Source organism: Dermochelys coriacea, chromosome 7 (genome assembly GCF_009764565.3).
Source record: "Dermochelys coriacea isolate rDerCor1 chromosome 7, rDerCor1.pri.v4, whole genome shotgun sequence".
Taxonomy (NCBI): Eukaryota; Metazoa; Chordata; order Testudines; family Dermochelyidae; genus Dermochelys; species Dermochelys coriacea.
The window spans coordinates 32,227,252-32,245,742 of record NC_050074.1 but is presented as its reverse complement, the minus strand read 5'-3'; the positions used below and the strand labels follow the sequence as shown (position 1 = coordinate 32,245,742).

General features: G+C 46.8%; 1 protein-coding gene across 3 annotated transcripts in view; it reads left to right on the top strand.

Moving 5' to 3' along the window:
• CAPN1 (calpain 1) overlaps positions 1 to 18,491 on the top strand; it is a 54,972-nt gene that overhangs the window by 11,444 nt on the left and 25,037 nt on the right. For all 3 annotated transcript variants that reach the window (XR_006282973.1, XM_038409004.1, XM_038409002.2), the window contains exon 4: positions 9,975 to 10,093. Coding sequence is in view for 2 of the 3 variants with exons in the window: in XM_038409004.1 (XP_038264932.1) it covers positions 9,975 to 10,093 (119 nt within the window). In the remaining variant the exon portion in view is untranslated. The remainder of the gene's footprint in view (positions 1 to 9,974; positions 10,094 to 18,491) is intronic.

Genomic DNA, 18,491 nt, shown 5'->3' with positions numbered 1-18,491 from the left:
AATGAGATCCTCCTGGGCAGACTCCTGTATGGAGCTCCCGATAACTTCATTGGCGCGCTCAGAGGGATCCATCCACATGAAGCTTGATGCAGGACCTCGGTCTTGGGCAGGGACTTGGCATATCAGTGCACAGAGGGGCTTGAATATTCCATGATTTTTCCCCTGCCCCTTCATTATAGGCAGCCGTGAGGCCTGCTGTGCAAATCCCAGTAATTCCTAGCTTCCTGCAGTTACTAGCTGTTCCCAGCCCTGTGAGACTGCATGTTCCTAGTTCTTCTCTCTCCCCAAGCTCTGGTTTCTCGTGGGCTAGTCCAAACCATCAGATCACCAGGTATAACTTTAAATAGTACAGTAGATTGGATTTAGTGTGACACACAGCATCTTTCTCACTTTTGTGAAATATCACAGCTCCCTGAGCTCAGAGAAAAGGGCGGGGGGGAATAAGAAGGGGAAACTACTTTTTTTTTTTCCTTTTTCTTGCAACTTCCCAATGAAGGGCCACTGCCCCATTTTTACAAACAAATTGGATCTATTTGGGACTGATACTGACTTCAAATCCTCTGAATTTCCCCTGGAGCAAAGGGAGTTACTGATATGGTCAAGCTAAATTGCTTTCCAAGTGGTTTTAAGCCTTCTCTGCAATTCGTCCAGCAAAAATGTGTCTGACTCAATAACAATCTCCCTTTTTGTAACTCAAGGCAGGCCACTGTTGGCACATTACACATAATAGAGAAGGAAAAAATGCCCCAGAGATATGATTCCCCCCGTGAGGTTTTAAAACAGGCAGAAAGGAAAGACTGATCCTGCCTTTTGCTGAGATGAAATGGTGATATTCTGTGTCTGGTTTCCTTTACCGTAGTTTCTATTTAGTTTTATCTTTGGGCACAGTATGTGTGTGCGTGCGCATATGCTCTTACTTCTCTATAAATGTTCTCTAAGTTCCTCAGCCTTAAATTACAAAAAATGGATTAGAGAGCATATTTCTGAGCTAGAGAAACCAGGGTTGGCCTTACCATGAGGCGAACTGAGGCGGCCGCCTTAGGTGCCAGACTGTGGGGGGTGCCACTAGGACCCAGAGTGTAGAAAATTGTGTCTGCTGCTGGGGCATATGTATTCTCTCTGCTCTGGATGCACAGAGATGGTGGAGTGCTGTGCTGGAGGAAGGAGGGCACAAGAGACATAACTTGCAAGCAGGCGAAAAGGTGAGAGGGAATAACACAAAGCAGCAGGAGCTGCAGGGAGAGAGGGGGGAGGGAGTCTCTTATGTACCTCTATAGCACCCCCAGCAGCCTGGCCTGATTAACACCAGCTTCTCAGGGAGCTTCCTGTTTCCTGCTGCTTCCCTGAACCCACTTGAGGAGAACAGGCAGTCAACTGAAGTAGTAGGAGCCAGTTAGGTCCTTAAGACGCTGATATCTTCCCTCACTCAGGCCCTGCTACCAGCCTGCTATTTGTCCCCTTCAATTGAGTGTCAGTATAGCTGGCACAGAACCGCAGTCATGAGTGAAAGAATAAAACGCCCCTCTGGGGCAGCATTCAGAAAAAGAAAGAAACCAAAGGAAGCTTTTCTATCTAAGCAGGAAGGAGCTCTCCTGAGATACATAGACACAAATGTTCACGGTGAGCCTTCCGGCCCCAGTGAGGATGTGAGGGGTAAGGAGATGCCTGATCTTCCAGTTAGTCAGAGTGCAGGTGACCTGGCAGCTACTGCAGCATCCATATCTCCATCTCAAATGGATGTAACTATGCACATTCCTGAAGAAAAGTGTAGATCAGAGAAGAGTGTGGTTGAGGCGCAAGAAACAGCTGCTGCCGAGTTTAGTTCCTTAAGTCTAAATGATCCAGGACTGTGGACCCACTTGAGCAGTAGCCTGAGGGACTTGCTTGTCCTGCGTGGGCCACAGCAAGTGGAAAACTTCATGTTCCCCAAAGACAATTAAAATAGAAGTTTCCATCCAACACGTTACTGGCGACAAAGCGGAGAGGCCATGGCTTATGCACTTAAAAACCCAGAATGCTGCATACTGTTTTTGTTGCAAACTATTCCAATCTAGTGTTCCAGCCAAATTGGGTAAAACTGATTTATTTAGGGTTTGGACCCCATTGGAAGTTGGGCATCTGAGTATCAAGGACAGGAACATTTCTTAAATTACTTTCAATTAAGCCTACAGCTGTTAGGGGACATGGTTCAGATCTGGGTCTGGATTTGCAACAGGCTAGTGGGTCTGGCTCAAACTAGGCAGGGCACTGAAGTCCTAAGCTGACAGGGCAGGAAAGCAGGAGCAGAAGTAGTCTTGGCACATCAGTTGGCAGTCCCAAGGGGGTTTCTGTGATCCAACCCATCACACATACTTTTAACACTTCCTGTAACAGTTGCCAGGGGAGAATGCAGCTTCTCCAAACTGAAGTTAAATAAAAACACACCTAGGCTACACAATGACAAGAGAGGCTGGTCGGACTTGCAACTATCTCAATAGAGCATGAGCTGGCCCAGACTGTGGACCTTCAGCAGGAAGCAGTTCAAATCTTTGCAACAAAGGAGGCATGGAAAGCACCACTTTGATTATTCAAACAGATAAAAATGCCAATGTTTACTACGCAGACAAGAAAAGTTACATTTGCTGTTCAGGCATTTGAAAGTTAAGTGTTATTTAAAATTTTTGAACAAAGCATTTTAAGTTATTAGTTCTCCTTTATTGGGGCAGGTAGCAGAGCAGTACCATGAGAGGAATAGAACAGGAAGAAGGCAGAATTGAGACCTTTCAAAGTTTTGGCCCAAGCGAGGGGGCATGGAGGCGTCATTTGAGCTCCCCGCCTCAGGTGCCAAAATGTTGTGGGCCGGCCCCGAGAGAAACCTAGGGCTGGAAATGTACAAATCTGCACTGTTACCTTTGGATGAATTATCCTGACTACGGCAGGTTGGAGGCTAGATTTGGATTAATTTAAATCAGAGGGGATAGTGCTCTGAGACAGATAGATGAGTCTATGCACACAAGTTGTACTGCTCAAACTAGATCAGTATAATTAAAGCTGTACAACCCCCTCTTTCTTCCCTCCTGCCCCCCAGTGTGGTGAGAGGTTGTACAGATTTGTCCAGTTATACTGGTGTAAAGGTGTTTGGATCAGTATAGTTTATTCCTCTTCCATTCAGGAATAGTTATATCAGTACAAGGCACCTTTATGCCAGTGTAATTGCATTCACACCGGGGACAGTACTGCTATAACTATATCCGCTTAATATATGTGTGTGTGTGTATGTGTATATATATATATATATATATACAAAACCTGTATATTGATCAAGAGTGAAATTTTCAAGAGTGCCTAAGTGACTTTAGACCCTAAGAGCCCAAGTCTCATTGTCAGTGGGATTTAGGGTTCCAAGTGCCTAAATCCCATTTGAAGATGAATTTAGACACCTTTGGAAATTTTACCCCAGGCCTTTTGGGTTATAGGCTACTCCTGTGAGCGGCAAGCCCTTCCGCAAAGTCCAGTCTATAGCCTGTTTGAATCACACCCACTGCATAGCTGTATTTCTGTTAAAGGCAAAATCAGGGCCATCAAAGCAGTGGATGGGAGGGTGGAGGAGTCATCTATATTATAATAATAATACTGTGCACTCACATGGCGCCTTCCATCTGAGGATCTCAGTGTGCTTTATGAGCACTAATTAACTTTAGCTTTGAACTTTGGCCTGAAGAGGGTGTGACAAAGCTCTGTCCTTGCCTCCGTGGGTCCCGCGTTTCCTGACAGATTTCGCTAGCCTCAGAGGCTCACTGTGACCCTGCACGTAACCCTTCTTTCTCTCTAGAGACAAGGGTCACAGTCTACTGAGCCATTTTCATCATAAGCCAGCAAGGGAGATGAGAAGTTATCCTTCCTTGCACAGTCTCTGTTGTCTCCCAGTCTCAGTGATTAAACGGGGCTAAAAGGGGGGGGAGCCTGGGCCCACCCTCTACTCCAGGCTCCCTAATAGTATCAGCTATGGTAGCTGACCTTTTAGAAACATGACATGTACAATTTCCTGGGCTACTTCCACCACAGCAGCCCTTACTTCCTCAAGATCCACTTCACCCTTATCTCAGGGCCTCCTTCCTTGTGCTTGATATGGTGTGTACGACTCAGCCTCTCCAACAGCACAACTTCCTCCCACAGCTCCTGACATGCACACCCACCTGACTAACTGGGAGGCTTTTAAGTAGTTTCAGCCAGTCCCTGATTGGCTTCAGGTGTCCCAATCAACCTAGCCTTCTCCCTGCCTTCTGGAAAGTTCTTAATTGGCCCCAGGTGTCTTAATTGACCTGGAGCAGCTGCCATTTCACTTATCCTGGTACCAGGGATTTGTTTAGCCTGGAGCTAATATATCTATCTCCCACTACTTTTCCATATGCCCACCCACTTCCTGGATCCCAATAAGACTACTTTTCCATACGCCCACCCACTTCCCGGATCCCAGTAGGACTACTTTTCCATAGCCATCTGGCCTTGCCCGGTCACAAGGGGTGCCTTAAGATTAACATGAAATGTTCCTAACCCAGGCACAAACCTAGCTTAGTAGAGTTCCCACCCCAGGAGAATACTGCAGTCTTCCCAGGTATTGGATGCTGCCTCTGCTCCCAGACCCATGAGTCACTTTTTAAATCAATACACAATGCAAAGATGCAGATCAGTTAAACACAAAGAAGCCATGTTCCTCCCACGATGCACATTTTTTAAGTGTGTCTCAAAATGGGAGGAGAGTCTCTGAATTTGGAAGGCTTAATAGCAGCTGCATTGGAGTGATGCAGACTTTGGAGTCATACCAACTGGATCTTTAGTACGCTGCAATGAGCTGTGTTAACCAGTAAGTTTGGCAGCAGCAGTCCTGCTGCCTGTGTTTTTTCTAGCCTGGGAGGGATGAGCGCTGCCCTGGATGAGGGAAGCCCCCTGACAGCTGCAGTCCAGCTCCTCCCATAGTCAGTATAGGGGCATGGTGTGTCTGCACTGTGCCCCTCCCTACAGCAGATTGGCAGTTGTAGCAGGAACGGAGTCTCGCTCTGTGCAAATGCCACAAAACTTTAAATATCCCAGGACCACACGGTGGGCTGGGCGGGGAGAGAAGTGTGCGGAGAATTAAACAATGCCGTTCTGATGTCCACTGGGGGTGGATGTGGGAGGGAAATGGCATTAACAGCACCTGGCTGGTTGCCGGCTGTCACAGCTGTTTCTGAAAGTGAGTCCCAATGAAGCGTTCTTTGGATTTAAAAAGCCTCATCAGCTTGTCTGCTCCTTCCCATCTGCTGCCAACCTTCATCCATCTACTCCTTTGCCACTGCACCGAAGCCGTCTTTAAACTGTCCCTCTGAGATCGTGCAGAAGCAGGGGAGACAGCAAGTGTGGGCCACCAGAGACCACTGAAAGAGCTTTGTAAGGAGCTGGCAGAAAAGAGGGGCAGCCCCACATCTGGCTTTTTCGACTTTGTTACTAAGTAGTTTTCCGATCCCCATTAAAGGTGACGAGCAAAGCAGAATGAGAAATAAGTTAAGCTCAAATTGCTATGGTGCCCCTGCACTTGTCAAGCTGTGGGAACACAGAAATTGCCAAACTGGATTAGACTAGGGGTCCACCTAGCCCAGAGGTGGGCAAACTACAGCCCGCAGGACTGTCCTGCTGGGCCTCTAAGCTCCTGGCCCCCGGCGCCTCCCCTGCTGTCCCCCCACCTCCCCCGCAGCCTCACCTCGCCGTGCCGCTGGTGCAATGCTCCAGGCACCATGGCTGCGAGCTCCAGGGGCAGGACAGCTGCAGAGCCCGGCCTGACCCGGTGCTCTGTGCTGCGTGGCGCGGCTGCCTGTCCTGGTGCAGCCACTGGTGCTCCAGGCTGCGTGGTAAGGGGCAGGGAGCGGGGGGGGGGGGCGGGGGTTGGATGGGGCAGGAGTCCCCAGGAGGCCATCAGGGGGCGAGAAGTAAGGGTGTCGGATAGGGGGTGGGGGCTGGGCCATGTCTGGCTGTTTGGGGAGGCCCAGCGTCCCCTAACTGGCCCTGCATACAATTTCAGAAACCCAATGTGGTCCTCAGGCCAAAAAAGTTTGCCCGCTCCTGACCTAGCCCGTTCTCTGACAGCAGCCAGCACCAGCTGCTTCAGACGAAGGTGCCAGAAATCCCATAGTGTTCAGAGATCCTACCCCTCAGGAAACTGCCTTCCTAACCCTGTTCGAGATTGGCTGATGCCCTGATGCAAGAGGATTGATAAAATCCCATATTCATTTTTTTTAAATTGCTATTGTAACTTTGGAGAGTCTCCTTATCCATATAAATATCCGATCCTTTTTAAAATCCTGCTAAGCTCTTAGCCTCATGGATATCTTGTGGCAAGGAGTTCCACATGGTATTCCAAGGTGTTACGTAGGAGTTTTGTTTTGGTTTTTTTTTTGGCACAGAAATAAGTTGTAAGTTATCTTTAATATATATTTGTTTACACAGTGTATGAACTTTTCCCAAGCTTCACTTTGACCATGCCTCCTGGCACTGACACGCTGGGGTCTTATTCTTCAGCTAAGGCAGTGCTCTAATGGTCAGAGCAAGGAGGAGTGAGATAGGACTCCTGGGTTCTGTTCCTGGCTTGGCTATTGATTTGCCGCTCAGCCCTGGGGCAAGTTGTTTCACTGCTCCCTGATGCTATTTTTCCACAAGGACTGACTGCACAGACATACAGGGCTTCATTGATGTTTTCATAGATTCATAGATACTAAGGTCAGAAGGGACCATTCTGATCATCTAGTCCGACCTCCTGCACAACGCAGGCCACAGAATCTCACCCACCCCCTCCTGTGAAAAACTTCTCACCTATGTCTGAGCTATTGAAGTCCTGAAATCATGGTTTAAAGACTTCAAGGAGCAGAAAATCCTCCAGCAAGTGACCTGTGCCCCATGCTACAGAGGAATGCGAAAAACCTCCAGGGTCTCTTCCAATCTGCCCTAGAGGAAAATTCCTTCCCGACCCCAAATATGGCAATCAGCTAAACCCTGAGCATATGGGCAAGATTCACCAGCCAGATACTACAGAAAATTCTTTCCTGGGTAACTCAGATCCCATCCATCTAATATCCCATCTCAGGGGATTAGTCCTATTTACCCTGAATATTTAAAGATCAATTACTTACCAAAATCCCATTATCCCATCATACCATCTCCTCCATAAACTTATCGAGTAGAATCTTAAAACCAGATAGATCTTTTGCCCCCACTGCTTCCCTTGGAAGGCTATTCCAAAACTTCACTCCTCTGATAGTTAGAAACCTTCGTCTAATTTCAAGTCTAAACTTCCTGGTGGCCAGTTTATACCCATTTGTTCTTGTGTCCACATTGGTGCTGAGCTGAAATAATTCCTCTCCCTCTCCTGTATTTATCCCTCTGATATATTTATAGAGAGCAATCATATCTCCCCTCAACCTTCTTTTAGTTAGGCTAAACAAGCCAAACTCCTTAAGTCTCCTTTCATAAGACAAGTTTTCCATTCCTCGGATCATCCTAGTAGCCCTTCTCTGTACCTGCTCCAGTTTGAAGTCATCCTTTTTAAACATGGGAGACCAGAACTGCACACAGTATTCTAGGTGAGGTCTCACCAGTGCCTTGTATAATGGTACTAAAACCTCCTTATCCCTACTGGAAATGCCTCTCCTGATGCATCCCAAAACCGCATTAGCTTTTTTCACAGCCATATCACATTGGCAGCTCATAGTCATCCTATGATCAACCAATACTCCAAGGTCCTTCTCCTCTTCCGTTACTTCTAATTGATGCGTCCCCAACTTATAACTAAAATTCTTTTTATTAATCCCTAAATGCATAACCTTACACTTCTCACTATTAAATTTCATCCTATTACTATTACTCCAGTTTACAAGGTCATCCAGATCCTCCTGTATAATATCCCGATCCTTCTCTGAATTGGCAATACCTCCCAGCTTTGTATCATCTGCAAACTTTATTAGCACACTCCCACTTTTTGTGCCAAGGTCAGTAATAAAAAGATTAAATAAGACTGGTCCCAAAACCGATCCCTGAGGAACTCCACTGGTAACCTCCCTCCAACCTGACAGTTCTCCTTTCAGTAGGACCCTTAGCAGTCTCCCCTTTAACCAATTCCTTATCCACCTTTTGATGTTCATATTGATCCCCATCTTCTCCAATTTAACTAATAATTCCCCATGTGGCACGGTATCAAATGCCTTACTGAAATCTAGGTAAATTAGATCCACTGCATTTCCTTTATCTAAAAAATCTGTTACTTTTTCAAAAAAAGGAGATTAGGTTGGTTTGGCACGATCTACCTTTTGTAAAACCATGTTGTATTTTGTCCCATTTACCATTGACTTCAATGTCCTTAACTAATTTCTCCTTCAAAATTTTTTCCAGGACCTTGCATACTACAGATGTCAAACTAACTGGCCTGTAGTTACCCGGATCACTTTTTTTTCCTTTCTTAAAAATAGGAACTATATTAGCAATTCTCCAATCATTCGGTACTACTCCTGAGTTTACAGATTCATTACAAATTCTTGCTAATGGGCTTGCAATTTCAGGTGCCAATTCCTTTAATATTTTCAAAAGCACTTTGAGATGAAGGGTGCTATGGATGTGCCAAGGGTCACTATTTTTATACCCTTTCCCTACAGTCTCCTCAGCTGTGCAGAGTGGCCTTGAGCTCTGTGGCCTGCCGATGGTACTAGTCATCTGATACTTTGTCTTCCACAGCAGGTCCTGAATAAGTGTAACCAATTATAGTGGCATAGCATAAAGTAAAACCTATCCCGGCTGAGATCCTCACCCCCCATTCTGGCCCCTTTATGCTGGATAAAAGGGGCTCTAAAAGCTCTATATCTGGCCAGGGGAGGAACCTGCAAGCCCTGGCACAGGGGATTAGGGCTGTGGGCACTGGGCAGGGGGGCCGTGTTAGGTGTGAGGCCACAATACATAGTACTCCATAGATTCTGAGCTGAACTGCGGCCCATAAGGCACCCCCAGGAGGCTGCCATAAGTTAGGCCCTTGGGGCTGTTTCAGTTATGCCAGGGGCTGCTCCAGTTTCCAGAGCAGCCTAGGATCACAAAGGTTGTTTAAAGCTCCTCTCTCCCTGGGCGGTGAGTTCTGGCCCAGCACAGGATCTCACCTCGCCCAACACCCAAGCAAAAACCCTGTGCATAGTGCACAGAGAACTGGATAAACTTGCTTGGGGACTGTAACTTATGAGGTACCTGGTCAAACTGTGAGGGGGCAGGAGCTCCAGTGGAAGGAAATTTCTCCACTCATCTGCATGGAACTATGAGTTTTAGGCAGCTTGTAAATTTGAGGGCCAAAATGGTTGTTTTCTTTATGCCACTCACCCTGGATGTTCGTATCTCTGCCAAGTAACAGCTATAGTGCAAAAATCCAAGGGGGCTTCCATCACTTTTGGTCTAAAAAACCAAGTGGATATCAGACTTTTGCAGAGTCAGACTAAAGCCCAGAGTATCCCATTCATCGTCAGCATTGCCATATTTTTGGTGCCACATAAGTGAGAAGAGCAAATCAGCAGCAAAACTTAGAATGATCAGCCTTGGAAAACAATGGTGAGGATGTGTGAGAACTTGCAGCAGGAGGCTTAGGAGAATGTCTGCGCGGGAGCCCCAGGCTGCTCTGACTCATACGGGGGATTGTACAGCTAGTTCTGGTTAGCTGCAAGAATTGGTGCGTGGTTTATGCAAATATCTTTCTCCCCAGTGGGTGCCTGAGTTGCCAAATGGCTCCTGTAACTTACAAGCCTGAAATCTTGCACTCCATTATGTTTGCTGCTTGGCACCTTTTTATTTTTCTCCTCAGAATAAAATGTAACTGCCGCATACCATGCAGTTATTTGATCCAATGCAGCTAGGTTCTGCTGAAGAAACAGTAGTGTTATTTCCCATCCTTGGTGCAAATTGAACTTCCTTGACTAACTTTTCTTTCTGCCTTCATTCAGGTGACTGCTGGCTCCTAGCTGCAATTGCTTCTCTCACCTTGAATGAAACCATCCTCCATCGAGTGGTCCCCCATGGGCAGAGCTTCCAGAATGGATATGCTGGCATCTTCCACTTCCAGGTGAGATGCTGGGATGTAAGAAATTCTCACCTCATCTGGTGTTGGACCCTGCTGCTCCCTCAGTTTACCTTCTTCCCCAGTAAAACTGCCACAACTGGTGCTTACTCTCCCCTTCTGGGGTCTGGTTTATTTTATACAAAATAACCGTTTAACTCAAAGCTAGAATCTCCCAGCCTTCTTCTCCAAACTCAGCAGTTAAATTCACCCTTCCTGAGCTTCCAGTTCCTTCTTTGCATCAGGGCCCTGATCTCTCTCCAGGCTTACTCTGGGCTTCTTCAGAGATGTCTCCCCTTCTTTGAAGCAGGAAAATCTCTTATAGGAAGCCCCACCCCCTGAACTACCATTGCATGATTCTGGCCAACTACTGGGCCAAACCCATCACATACGAGGCAGATAACTAGGTACAGATAGAGCTGAGGCCAACTCCCCTTAAAGGGCTAGCCCACCCTATAACACTTGACTGTTGGTATCTTTCCCAAAGATGCCCAAGTGAAAAGTGTGTGTATGCGTGAAAATAATGTATAGATCAAAAAAAGGTTCCTATCAGGCTGTGTGATACACATTTTGTATCATGTTCATTGGCACCTTTTAACAGTTGCAACCTTAAAAATATTGGATCACATGTAGGACAAGCTTCCCCCAGGGTTTTGCAGGCAGGGGTGGAACATTAAACCTTGACTGGAAAGGTGGAAAGGTGTTGGCCTAATTCTGTTAAGAGGCTTTGGAGAGAAATCAGTAGCAACTTGTTACCTGCTAGAGAGAGAGGTCTCTGGGAGCCTGAAGAGCTCAGTTACTGATGAGAAATACATGTCTTGAAGCTGGTAGGAAGCAAGAAAGCATGTCACCATCAGTAAGCAAAGACCTTAGAACAACTTGTATAGGGCACTTGTTTTAGGACTTTGTCTACATGGTTTTTGTACCACTTTTTCTGTATCAGTTTTAAACTGATATAGCTGAAGTGTACAAGTCCTGGGGTATGTCTACACTATGAAATTAGGTCAAATTTACGGAAGTCGTTTTTTTAGAAATCGTTTTTATGTAGTCAATTGTGTGTGTCTCCCCACACAAAATGCTCTAAGTGCATTAACTCGGCGGAGTGCTTCCACAATACCAAGGCTAGCGTCGACTTCCGGAGTGTTGCACTGTGGGTAGCTATCCCACAGTTCCCGCAGTCTCCACCACCCATTGGAATTCTGGGTTGAGATCCCAATGCCTGATGGGGCAAAAAACATTGTCGCAGGTGGTTCTGGGTACATGTCATCAGGCCCTCCCTCCGTGAAAGCAACAGCAGACAATCGTTTCATGCCTTTTTTCCTGAGTTACCTGTGCAGACGCCATACCACAGCAAGCATGAAGCCCGCTCAGCTCACTGTCACCCTATGTCTCCTGGGTGCTGGCAGACGTGGTACTGCATTGCTACACAGCAGCAGCAACCCATTTCCTTGTGGCAGCAGACGGTGCAACAGGCCTGATAACCATCGTCATCATGTCTGAGGTGCTCCTGGCCGCTTTGGTAAGGTCGGTCAGGAGTGCCTGGGCAGACATGGGCGCAGGGACTAAATTAGGAGTGACTCGACCAGGTCATTCTCTTTAGTCCTGCCGGCAGTCCTATTGTACCATCTTCTGCCGAGCAGCCAGGAGATGTGGATGGCTAGCAGTCCTACAGCACCATCTGCTGCCAGTCAAAGAAGTAAAAGATAGATGGAGTGGATCAAAACAAGAAATACACCAGATTTGTTTTGTATTCATTTGCTCCCCCTTCCCTCCCTCCGTGAAATCAATGGCCAGCAGTCCTTTCAGTGAGGTCTGTCAGGGGCACCTTGAAAACTTTAAATGAGATTCACTCCTGCCTGAAATACCAAGGGGAGGGATAGCTCAGGGGGTTGAGCATTGGGTTGAGCGTTGGCCTGCTAAACCCAGGATTTTGAGTTCAATCCTTGAGGGGGCCAGTCTGTGTGACAGTTGTTTTTGTTTCTCCTTGATGTAAAGCCACCCCCTTTGTTGATTTTAATTCCCTGTAAGCCAACCCTGTAAGCTATGTCGTCAGTTGCCCCCCCTTCATCAGTGCAACGGCAGAGAATCGTTCCGCGCCTTTTTTCTGTGCAGACGCCATACCACGGCAAGCATGGAGCCCGCTCAGATCACTTTGGCAATTAGGAGCACATTAAACACCACACACATTATCTAGCGGTATATGCAGCACCAGAACCTGGCAAAGTGAAACCGGGCAAGTAGGCAATATCAGCGCGGTGACGAGAGTGATGAGGACATGGACACAGACTTCTCTCAAAGCACGGGCCTTGGCAATGCAGGCATCATGGTGCTAATGGGGCAGGTTCATGCGGTGGAACGCCAATTCTGGGCCCGGGAAACAAGCACAGACTGGTAGGACTGCATAGTATTGCAGGTCTGGGATGATTCCCAGTGGCTGCGAAACTTTTGCATGTGTAAGGGCACTTCCATATAACTTTGTGACTTGCTTTCCCCTGCCCTGAAGCGCAAGAATACCAAGATGAGAGCAGCCCTCACAGTTGAGAAGCGAGTGGCAATAGTCCTGTGGAAGCCTGCAATGCCAGACAGCTACCGGTCAGTCGGGAATCAATTTGGAGTGGGCAAATCTACTGTGGGGGCTGCTGTGATGCAAGTAGCCAACGCAATCAAAGATCTGCTGATATCAAGGGTAGTGACTCTGGGAAATGTGCAGGTCATAGTGGATGGCTTTGCTGCAATGGGATTCCCTAACTGTGGTGGGGCGATAGACGGAACCCATATCCCTATCTTGGCACCGGAGCACCAAGCCGGCGAGTACATAAACCACAAGGGGTGCTTTTCAATAGTGCTGCAAGCACTGGTGGATCACAAGGGACGTTTCACCAACATCAATGTGGGATGGCCAGGAAAGGTACACGATGCTCGCATCTTCAGGAACTCTGGTCTGTTTCAAAAGCTGCAGGAAGGGACTTTATTCCCAGGCCAGAAAATAACTGTTGGGGATGTTGAAATGCCTATAGTTATCCCTGGGGACCCAGCCTACCCCTTAATGCCATGGCTCATGAAGCCATACACAGGCAGCCTGGACAGTAGTCAGGAACTGTTCGACTACAAGCTGAGCAAGTGCAGAATGGTGGTAGAATGTGCATATGGACGTTTAAAAGCGCGCTGGCGCAGTTTACTGACTCGGTTAGACCTCAGCGAAACCAATATTCCCACTGTTATTACTACTTGCTGTGCGCTCCACAATATCTGTGAGAGTAAGGGGGAAATGTTTATGGCGGGGTGGGAGGTTGAGGCAAATCGCCTGGCTGCTGGTTACGCGCAGCCAGACACCTGGGTGGTTAGAAGAGCATAGGAGGGCACGGTGCGCATCAGAGAAGCTTTGAAAACCAGTTTACAAAGTTTACCAGTTTACCAGTTTGGCCAGGCTACAGTGTGAAAGTTCTGTTTGTTTCTCCTTGATGAACCCACTCCCCCCTTGGTTCACTTTACTTCCCGGTAAGCTAACCCACCCTCCCCACCTCCCTTCGATCACCACTTGCAGAGGCAATAAAGTTATTGTTGCTTCACATTCATGCGTTCTTTATTAATTCATCGCACAAATAAGGGGATAACTGCCAAGGTAGCCCAGGAGGGGTGATGGAGGAGGGAAGCACCGGGTGGGGTGGTGGAGGAGGGAAGGACAAGGCCACACAGCACCTTAAAAGTTTAAAACTTTAAAACTTATTGAATGCCAGTCTTCTGTTGCTTGGGCAATCCTCTGGGCCGGAGGCCCCCCACCGTGTTCTTGGGCGTCTGGTTGAGGAGGCTATGGAACTTGGGGAGGAGGGCAGTTGGTTACACAGGGGCTGTAGCGGCGGTCTGTGCTCCTGCTGCCTTTCCTACAGCTCAACCATATGCTGGAACATATGAGTTTGATCCTCCAGCAGCCTCAGCATTGAATCCTGCCTCCTCTCATCACACTGCCGCCACCTTTCAGCTTCAGCCCGCCACTTACTCTCTTCAACGCGCCAGATCTCCTTCTGGTCATTTTGTGCTTTCCTGCACTCTAACATTGTCTGCCTCCATGCATTTTTTTGTGCTTTGTCAGTGTCGGAGGACAGCATGAGCTCAGAGAACATTTCATCGCAAGTGCGTTTTTTTTCGCCTTCTAATCTTCACTTCTGGGAAGGAGAAGATCCTGTGATCCTTGAAACACATGCAGCTGGTGGAGAAAAAAAAAGGGACAGTAGTATTTAAAAAGACACATTTTATAGAACAATGGGTACACTCTTTCACAGTAAACCTTGCTGTTAACATTACATTCATAGCACATGTGCTTTCGTTACAAGGTCATATTTTGCCTCCCCTCACCGCCTGGCGAGCCCCTCACCCTTCCCCCCTTCCCCGTGGCTAACAGCGGGGAACATTTCTGTTCAGCCACAGGCAAACAGCCCAGCAGGAATGGGCACCTCTGAATGTCCCCTTAAGAAAAGCACCCTATTTCAACCAGGTGACCATGAATGATATCACTCTCCTGAGGATAACACAGAGAGATAAAGAACAGATGTTGTTTGAATGCCAGCAAACATACACTGCAATGCTTTGTTCTACAATGATTCCCGACTACGTGCTACTGGCCTGGAGTGGTAAAGTGTCCTACCATGGTGGACAGAATAAGGCTGCCCTCCCCAGAAAATGTTTGCAAAGGCTTTGGGAATATATCCAGGAGAGCCGCGAATGCCAGGGCAAATTAATCATTAAACATGCTTGCTTTTAAACCATGTATACTATTTAAAAAGGTACATTCACCAGAGGTCCCTTCTCTGCCTGGCGGGTCTGGTAGGCAGCCTTGGGTGAGTTCGGAGGGGTACTGGCTCCTGGTCCAGGATTAGAAACAGTTCTTGGCTGTCGGGAAAACCGGTTTCTCCACTTGCTTGCTGTGAGCTATCTACAACCTCATCATAATCATCAATCTTCCTCATCCCCAAAACCTGCTTCCGTGTTGCCTCCATCTTCATTGAAGGAGTCAAACAACACGGTTGGGGTAGAAGCAGCATGTTTGAGGCTCTCACCCGGAGTGGCCGTTTGCCTCTCTGGTTTTCTGGTAGGCTTGCCTCAGTTCCTTAAGTTTCATGTGGCACTGCTTTGGGTCCCTGTTATTGCCTCTGTCCTTCATGCACTGGGAGATTTTGACAAATATTTTGGCATTTCAAAAACTGGAACGGAGTTCTGATAGCACGGATTCCTCTCTCTGTACAGCGATCAGATCCCGTACCTCCCGTTCGGTCCATGCTGGAGCTCTTTTGCGATTCTGGGACTCCATCATGGTCACCTCTGCTGATGAGCTCTGCATGGTCACCTCTGCTGATGAGCTCTGCACTCACCTGCAGCTTGCCACGCTGGCCAAACAGGAAATGAAATTCAAAAGTTCGCGGGCCTTTTCCTGTCTACCTGGCCAGTGCATCTGAGTTGAGAGCGCTGTCCAGAGCGGTCACAATGGAGCACTCTGGGATAGCTGCTGGAGGCCAATACCGTCTAATTGTGTCCACAGTACCCCAAATTCGACCCAGCAAGGCCGATTTCAGCGCTAATCCCCTTGTCGGGGGTGGAGTAAGGAAATCGATTTTAAGAGCCCTTTAAGTCAAAAAAAAAAAAAAAAGGGGCTTCGTCGTGTGGACAGGTGCAGGGTTAAATCCATTTAACACTGCTAAATTCAACCTCAACTCCTAGTGTAGACCAGGGCCTGGTGTGGATACAGTTATACAGGTATAAAGCTGCATATACTGGTATCGTTACTCTCTCTCCCTCTTGCCTGTTAGACTGTTGGCTCTTTAAGAAGAGACTTTTGTTTTGCCCTTGTTCAGCACTGAGCACATTTTCAGTTCTAAACAAACTGTACCTTGTTGGTGCAATGCCAGTGGCTGTTGGGACAATGGTCCTAGTGGTTACCTTTGTGCTGCAGATCCAGCTCTCCGCCCTCAGCAGGAATTCAAAGTTAACACTAATGTCATTATTTATTTATTTTTGCTTTACCTGCACTGTTGTTTATTTTGGGCGTAGTGCTCTACATGCATATTTAGCAGGAAGAAAATTGCACTGATCTCTATCTAAACCAAGAAATATTTGTTTGATTAGTAAACCAGTAGGTTTAAGCACCATTGAGCAATGCCCGTGGGGTAAAGCCCAAGGTCTAGTGAATTTCATTGCAGTTGCAAAGCTGATTCATTATTCATCATGGTTACACCCATTCTGTGCAGGGAGTGCCAGGCTGGGAAAGGAGGGAAGATGCTGTGGGGTTGGAGGCAAGCCTGACACTAGGGGCAAGAGGGACCAAATAAAGAGAAATTGCAAACATTATCTGCATTTAGGTTTGGCCCATGTAGGCAGAAGCACAGTCTGAACACAGGACCACAAGTGGCAGTGGGAATTACTGGATAGGGCACTGGATTGGGACTTTGAGACTTGGATTCTGTTCTTGGCTCTGCCTATGACTTGCCATGTGACCTTGGGCAAGTCACTTCCTCTATGTCTTTGTGTCTGTACAACATCTAGCACAATGGGTCCACGATCTCAGTTGAAGCCAGTAGCTGCTATTGCAATAATAAAGGCCTGGGAGCCAGGAATGCTTGGTACTAATACCAGTTCTGACAACAGTCTCAGTGTGAGATTTAAAGAGCTCAATCAGTTTAGTTGATCAAAAAGAATATGAAGAAGTGACTTGATCACAGTGTGTAAGTCTCTTCCTGGGGAAGAATACTGGGTACTAAAAGGGGCTTTAATCGAGCAGAGGAAGGCATAACAAGAACCAGTGTCTTGTTAGAAGAAGAACAAGAAACTAAAGCCAGACCAATTTCAGTTAGAAATAAGGTACGTATTTTTAACAATGAGGATGATTAACCATTGGAACAAACGCGCCAGGAAAATGGCAGATTCTCCATCTTTTGCAGTCTTCAGATCAAGCTGGGATGCCTTTCTGGAAGAGATTCTTCAGTCAGACATAAGTCACTGGGCTCAATACAGGGATGAAGGAGAAATACTCCGGCCTATCTTCTATAGGTCAGACTAGATGATCTAACGGTCCCTTCTGGCCTTAAAATCCATTAATTTAAATTCCCTAAGGCTTAATTAACTAATTATGTAAAGCACTTTGCAGATATGAAATGCTGTATATGTTGCTCTAGTTCTTTACTAGATCATCTAACCAGGATACTTTATAAAATAAATTTCCTATATTTAATTTAGGTAGAAATTTGGCATGTCAATTTTGGGTTGTTGCCTTGGCAAATATCAGCTGCATCATGACTTGACAGTTATGTATTTTGTGGCATTTCTACTTGGAAAACTGGAATTTAAAACTTTTTATAAGTATTTTAATATAAACTTTACAGAATTTTTGGTCTTTAATTGGAGGGTTAGCACCTTCCCTGCACCTTCATATTACCTAAGTGTCCAATGACTTCATTGGAAGCTGGAATTTAATATACCATGTGTTAGGCACCTTAGAAATCCCTAAAATTGACCGCCAAATTTCAGGATCATGGGGCACTTGAATAAAATAAAAAGCTTGGAATCTTGATCTGTGGTCTTACTGCATGTCAGAGGAACTGCAAATGCACTGATGCCTTTCTAGGTACCTCTGAGATGTTCTTACTAATGAGGAATGAAACCAGGCTGATTATAAAGAATTTGTGCTTTTCTCTGGGCAGCCTTGAACTGAACATTTTGGTCCTGACAGTTAAACTGATCTGAACAGAGGCCAGTTTCTGTGGGCTGAGTTGCTGCAATGACTAAGCAGTGTAGAAACCCTGAAGAGTGAAGTAGTTATTCTGAATTCTCATTAAAACAAACTGAAAATTCAGTTTTTGACAATTGAAACACTTGAAGGGAATAGGTGCTTCCCACAGAGGGAGCCCAATAGTTCTGGTGAGAGCAATGCTTACTTGTATAGTGTACGTTCTTCCCTCCCCAGCTCTGCCAATGCACCTCAGTCCTGATCTGCAGCAGTCTGTTCCATCCCATCCAGTCAACAAGCAACTCTGCCAACGTCCCTGTACTCTGAAATGCAGCTATCTACTCTTGAAACACCATTTCTGACTCTCTTCTGAGCACAGACTAGGGTGTATTTTCTCATCTGGACAATAAGTTGACTGGGGGCTAAGTTAAAACCACCAAACTCATTTAAACTTCCCCAATCTCCACTGGTGAAAGACGAGTGCATTAACACACAGGGTCCCCATTCCCTTCCCCTACCCCAAGCCTATTCTATATTAGCCCACAGCTACAGAACCTGGCTCTTTAGCACAAACGCTAGAGACTCGTGCTTTTAGCTGTGGTGGTCCCCAGTTCAATCACCAGTTGTTGGCCAAGATGAGGCCTTCACAACAGGACTGTGAGAGGAAGGATGGTCAGGTAGTTAGGGCAT